Source organism: Lactuca sativa, chromosome 1 (assembly GCF_002870075.4).
Source record: "Lactuca sativa cultivar Salinas chromosome 1, Lsat_Salinas_v11, whole genome shotgun sequence".
In the NCBI taxonomy this organism is placed as follows: domain Eukaryota; kingdom Viridiplantae; phylum Streptophyta; class Magnoliopsida; order Asterales; family Asteraceae; genus Lactuca; species Lactuca sativa.
The window spans coordinates 233,529,789-233,536,244 of NC_056623.2; the positions used below are offsets into that span (position 1 = coordinate 233,529,789).

The 6,456-nt window shown below is 36.8% G+C and overlaps 2 protein-coding genes across 2 annotated transcripts; one reads left to right on the top strand and one right to left on the bottom strand.

Annotated features, from left to right (window-relative positions):
- Nucleotides 1-1,334: 1,334 nt before the first annotated feature.
- On the top strand, nt 1,335-2,725 carry LOC111921706 (uncharacterized). The gene is made up of 3 exons (XM_023917290.1): nt 1,335-1,388; nt 1,603-2,245; nt 2,331-2,725. Exons 1-3 carry the CDS (start codon nt 1,335-1,337, stop codon nt 2,723-2,725), a joined length of 1,092 nt encoding a protein of 363 aa, XP_023773058.1.
- A 972-nt stretch (nt 2,726-3,697) lies between these two features.
- Nucleotides 3,698-4,573, bottom strand: LOC111921707 (uncharacterized). Its single transcript, XM_023917291.3, has 2 exons — nt 4,444-4,573; nt 3,698-4,377 (listed from the first exon to the last, which is right to left on the bottom strand). Exons 1-2 carry the CDS (start codon nt 4,571-4,573, stop codon nt 3,698-3,700), a joined length of 810 nt encoding a protein of 269 aa, XP_023773059.3.
- Nucleotides 4,574-6,456: the final 1,883 nt, after the last annotated feature.

Genomic DNA, 6,456 nt, shown 5'->3' on the forward strand with positions numbered 1-6,456 from the left:
TGTACCATGTGACTTTAGTCTTTAAATCCATCCATTTACTAACAATATCAGGTTTTAGTCGTTGTTGTCCTTGTCCCACTTTAAAGTTGAACAAAGCTACTAAGCGGGACCATTCATCACCAACAAGGCAATTAAGGGGAGCCATTACCGGCAGACCCTCGTAAATAGTAATCCAACATCGTGTTAGGAGCAACACCTCTGTTGTCGTCTATGGAGATGCACCATTTGTTGGAGCAGAAGCATTAGACAGATTACCTGCATTAGAAGACATTGGTACATTGGATGCCATTTTATGAAGAGATCCGTTATCTCTAATTTAGACGTATAGATACGTGCTTTAATATATATAAAATGATAGGTAACACGGACTGACAAGTCAGTAACGCGGACTGAGCATTCGCTTTGCGGACTGACAACGCAGTAACGCGAACTGACAAGTCAGTAACGCGGACTGAGCATTCTCTTTGCAGACTCACAAGTCAGTAACGCGGACTGAAAACGCAGTAACACAGACTGACAAGTCAGTAACGCGGACTGAGCATTCGCTTTGCGGACTCACAAGTCAGTAACGCGGACTGACAACGCAATAACGTGGACTGACAACCCCGTAACGCGGACTGACAACGCAGTAACGCGGACTAACAAGTCTATATAAAACGACAAACAACAATGTATCACTTCATTTAAGGTATTTTAGTTCATATGCTTTGTATGTTTTACAATGGGTTCAAACCGATGGACCGCTAACGAGTATTTCCTTCTAGCTCGTGCATATATTAATGTCAAAGAGAACACCAGTTTGGAGGATAGAATGTTTTTCGTCCAACTAACGAATACCTTCAACACTGACGCTGAAACCACCATACAAAACCATCGCAACACGCTTGATATAGCTGCAAAATGGTATGAATTGAAAACGGAAGTTGTGTTATTCAACGATCTTTATAATAAGATTGAAGATGATCGTGTTAATGATACTGAGGAAGGCATCTTGGAGGCGGCTAAAGAAGAATACAAATCCATTAGCAACAGACAGAGTTTCGAGTTTGAAGCCCCTTGGAATCTTTTGAAAAATGTACCGTTTTTTTAACTAGAACTGCATTTTATATTGTTCTTGTATTTCTTTATTTAAATGTAATATGGTATTTATCTTTTATTTTACAAAAAATATTTGACCAACAAATGTTACAAAACCATACGTTCAAAAAACATTATCTGACAAACATGTTACGCGGACTGACAAATAAGTTACGCGTAATGACAAGACATTTACGCGGACTCGCAAGTAAGTTCTGCGGAATAATGTATATTAATTCCTTATAAATTGGACAACCATGACGAAAATTTACAAGGTGTCGAAAGTTGTGAAAATGAGTTCAGTCAATCAGGTATTAAGGAAAAGTTTCTCCAGCCTACCGACTTTTTTCCATAATCTGCAAAGAAGCAATCCTAACACCTTCACGTACATTACGAAAGATCAGTACAATCATTTCCAAATTTGTTTCGTGGCATTGGGATGCATGGTATGTAGTCCCTTATAGTAAATAAATATTTAGTTATTTCAAGTTGTTATATGCCTAATATTCTTATGTTGACTTACAGATTCGTACGTTTCTCACGTCTATGATACCAATCATATTCGTTGGTCAAGTACCTCTAATTGGGGCGTATGTAACATCCATGTACATTGTTGTTGCTTTAGATGAAAATCATGAAACCCTTCTCATAGCGTTTGCCTTGGGAACCATAAACTGTGACAATTCATGGTTATGGTTCATGAGGAGGCTTAAAGACTGTTTAGGTGACAATACAGAATTTGGTTTCATAAGCCATATGTCTGATTCTATAGACTTTGCAGTCCACAGAGTCTACCCTGATTCATATCATGGCTATTGTTGTAAAAATATAGCCGAGAAAATACGCGCTTCCATCGGAAGCAATACAGTCGTAGAGCAGTTGTTCTGGAAGACGTGTAAAGCGTATAATTTATCTCAATTTTATGCATGTTTGAACAATTTAAAAAATGAGGTTAATGCGAATGATCTTCATTGGCTTGACAATATTCCAATTGCAAAATGGGTACGGGCTTGTTTTCCAAGAGTACGTTTCAAAGTTAAATTCATTGACATTCCTGATGTTGTCAATTGGCTTAAAACAAACACGCATGAGTTTCCAATAACAACAATCATTGAAATGGTTCATGACTCGATGCAAGCAGTGTATCTTCGACGTGCTGCGTTTGGAGGTAATTATAAGTTATGACATCATTAAAATGGTGAATTGATATGTTATTATACGTTATGACATCACAAGTTTTTTTATTGATTCAGTTGATTTCACAGGGGATTTCCATAATCTTCTAACCCCTTATGCACTTAAGGTGATTCACAAAAGATTTATCCACTCGGATGGTTGTACGATTATGCATATTGTTGGCGATAGATATGAAGTGACTAAGTATTCAACAACCGAATATGTCCAATTAGACCGTGGTATTTGTAGTTGCGGTAAATGGCAAGAATGTGGTATACCTTGTGAGCATGCTATAGCTTCACTACACAGACTCGAAATTACAGAAATCCATCAAATGGTAAATTTAAAGTTAAGTACAGCGGTGTATCGAAATGCTTATCAAACTGAGACGGTCAATCCTATTCCAACCCTTAGGCATTGGGAAAAACCAGTCGAAAGTGTTGTGGTCTTACCTCCACGCCAATTCAATTGAACTTTATTGTATGGATCACAACGAATATTAGTTTGTATTCAGTTCTATGTTAACCGTACTTGTAATGGTCTGTTGGCGTTCTTTACTTTTTAATAAAAAAATGTTTACCTTTAAATAAATAATTGTATTCTCATAATTGTAATGTATGCATGAGAATGACTAGACAAAAAACTATGCGAACTGACAAACGCAGTAACGCGGACTGACAAAAACCTCTACGGACTGACAACAGCTCTCTGCGGAGTGGAAGAGACTATATATAGTCATGGATGGTCGTCGGATTTTTCGTATAGAGTTATAATTTTTTTTTTAAATTTAAAATGACTTCATCTTCATCTTTGTATATTTGCTCGTGCAACAAAGTTGATTGTTTCTATTGTGATCCGATCGACCCTTTTCTTGCACCATCACCAAATTTAAGAGAGTCATATATGTCGGAGGATACTTTGCAACAACTACAATGGGTTGAAGAACAACAAAAAAAAAAGATAAAGACTCGTCTCGGGCTCTCACTGAACGTCGTGACCTCATTGCGGCGGAGTGCAAAGATGTTGAGGAAAGGATGACGATTACAAAAAAAAAATCAAAGATCATGAGGAATGGATTAAAAAAACTAAGAAGAATCTCAAACTGTCTGAAAAATGGATTGCTGACATGGATGCAGAAATGATAGAACTTGGTAGGCAAAAGGACCGTATGAAAGATAAAATAAGAATAAGGGACGACTACATAACAATGGAGAAAGAAAAGTATCCTTTGCAATTCCCTTAAGTTAATTACCGTTGTTGTACGTTTACTATATGTTTCTAGTTTGTTGAATGTATTAACTTCGAGTATTCGTTATTATTCTACTAGTAATTATGCACTAATATAATCATAATATTACCCATCATCTTTAAAATAAACACACCAGCTCAAAGTAGACAAATTAGTGTCCTCTAAAACAAAACATAATTAATTATAAATACAACATCAATCATTCAAATCAAACGTTGAACAATAGTCTTCTCTCTGCGTCCCACTTGTCCAACGCGTCTCTTGTGTCCCGTGCGTCTCTAGCGTCTCCTGAGTCCCTTCTGTCCCTTTCCCTTTTCCTTTTGTGTTACTACCTGATGCCGCACTAGTTTTTCTAGCCTTTTTTTGTTTCTTTGGGACCAATGTCGGACAAGTCGCTGCATTATGTGTTGTACTATCACATCTACTACACCTTCTTACTATAGGTTCCTCACCTTGTGACGGAATATGATTTTTGTTTCTCGGTCTACCAGCTTGACGTGTATCCATTATCGGGGGTTTCACAACCATCATGTCAGCAGGAATCTCCCAATCACACGGTTCTAGAAGGGGGTAAACCGGCTCCTCATACGTACTTCGGTATGTTTCCATTTTGTAAGCATCTATAGCCAGATGTCCGAAGTTAGTTTTTTTCAAGTGCTTCAAGACCATTATCACATGACCACAAGGCAACCCAGTTCCTTCCCAATATTTGCATGTATAAGTCTCTTGCCTCAGATCAACTATGCCACCATGTTTGAAATCATGAACTTCATAAAGTGCATCTGAAACACCAGAAACGGACCATCCTGTCGTACGCTCTTCATTTTTACTAACTACTTTTTCAGCCCACTCGGTTAGTACTGTTGAACGTTTCCCTATAAAGAAGATATATATAATTAACTAATTATTCGACCTAATTAAAGTCAAAATAAAATTCATACCTCCTTCGATGCGACGCTTGTTACACCATTCCTGTGAAAGACGTCGGAAGAACTCAAGAAGGGGTATTATAGGCATCTTCCTTGCATCTATAGATAAATCATTCATGGACTCTGCACTGTTCGAGGTCATGTAATCGTAACGTTTCAACGGTGAATATGCTCTAGTCCATTTAGCACGGGGAATTTCACTTAGATACGTTGCTACTTGCGGCCTAATAGAACTAAATCTATACCACAATTCTTCAAAAACATTTCTTTTGTAAGCTTTCACAAGCCTCCAAAACAACACTTTTGTTTTATCATTTTTCCCGAACTTGTGTACTATGTTTCCTAGTATATGAAAAGCACACAAGCCATGATGAGCATGTGGAAAAACATTTTCAATACTAACGCGAATTGCATCGACCCTATCAGTTACAAAAGTCAATTCTTGACAATCACCAACACATTCATACAACTTTTCAAGAAATCATGTCCATGTAAGACCACTCTCTTTTTTGCATATTCCGTGTGCAAGGGGCAGTATCTGGTGGTTCCCATCCATAGCTACTGCATGCAATATGGTTCCCTTAAAATCACCCTTCAAATGGGCACCATCCATAATTATAACTTTACGACAAAAACTTTTGAACTCTCATATCTGCAATATATAAAAATGGAACACATAAACACTCTATAATTTGTTTAAAAAAATTATATATTAAATAACAACAAGTTTTTTGTATTTACCGTGCTCCCAATGGCATAAAAACAACACTCGAAACAATCTTCAGAATCTGTTTGAATATGCGCAACTGTACCAGGATTATGCCTCTTCAAATTGTGAAAATAAATAGGAAGTTTGGAAAAACATTCTTCAGAGGATCCCAACAACAGTTCCATAGCATATTGTTTTTCACGCCAAGCTTGTTTGTAATCTACATTGATTTCCAGCAAAACATTCAAATCCCTTGATATTTCATTAGGCCTCCAAACCTTGGAACGAGTTTTTCCCATAATCATGCAATATAGTACCCATCACTTTTTTATTAGCATGCTTATGATTAGGGTGTATCTGTAATGATGAACATGTGTGCACGTTGTTGAAAGTCCTGATTTCAAATTCATCAGTGGGATCAAGGCGTTTTGCATACAAACGCCAACTACAGTTCTCAATTTCACAATATACCTCATAACGATTTTTGTTAGAGTGTTTGGTCTTGAACTGAAACTTTTCTCTGGTTGCCTTAAGACTCAAAGAAAAAATTAGTTGTTGTTTGTTATCATATGTTTGACGAACAAACATATCATCATTTGGACCTAAACTGTGAAATGGTCCGGGTTCAACAATAGGATCAGGACAATCATGTATGGGAGGCATACCGTAAAATATGTCTGAAGCCTTTTTCCCGTGTGTGAACTCATTTTCTGACCATCCTTCATTTCACTCTTCACCATCTAAGAAAGTTTTGTCAGTCAGTCTTCCAAACTCATATAAAATTTTTTCTTCAACCATATTCAGTGCCACAGTTTCTTCTTCTGGACACTCTTCAACATTATCAGATACAATGTTTTCAACCTTGTATGGTACAACTTTCACAGCCGCTTTTGTCTATTCGACCAATCCCTGAAACACCTCTATATACAAATGCACAATCTCCTTCGTTTCAGAAATTACATTTTTGAGTTGATGAACATCTGCTTCATCTAAAATATTCATCACATACCCATGAACCGGGTGTTGAAATGACAATGATATATTACTATTGAACACATTAGCCTTACTTTTGACCAAATTAAACAATATTCGACAATCAAAATTAGGCGGAAGCAGTAAACCCAAGTTGTTTAACTTTCGTCTAACGTAGGTGTTAATCACATTACTTATCTGCCAAAAACCTCCAGTACATAAAATAACAAAACTCATATTTGGTTTTGAAAATCAAATGAAAACGAACTGATCTATCGACCAAAAAGAAACAAACATATGAAAAAGAAACTTTTGTATCAGAAAACTCTTCAAAATGCTGCTCC

Bases quoted from the DNA above. Each gene is read 5' to 3' on its own strand.
- LOC111921706 (XM_023917290.1), top strand. From the start codon at position 1,335: ATGACGAAAATTTACAAGGTGTCGAAAGTTGTGAAAATGAGTTCAGTC. The intron at 1,389-1,602 runs GTATTAAGGAAA...GTTGACTTACAG, and splicing joins AAATGAGTTCAGTCAATCAG to ATTCGTACGTTTCTCACGTC. The intron at 2,246-2,330 runs GTAATTATAAGT...TTATTGATTCAG, and splicing joins TCGACGTGCTGCGTTTGGAG to TTGATTTCACAGGGGATTTC.
- LOC111921707 (XM_023917291.3), bottom strand. From the start codon at position 4,573: ATGACCTCGAACAGTGCAGAGTCCATGAATGATTTATCTATAGATGCA. The intron at 4,378-4,443 runs GTATGAATTTTA...TCTTCTTTATAG, and splicing joins CAAGCGTCGCATCGAAGGAG to GGAAACGTTCAACAGTACTA.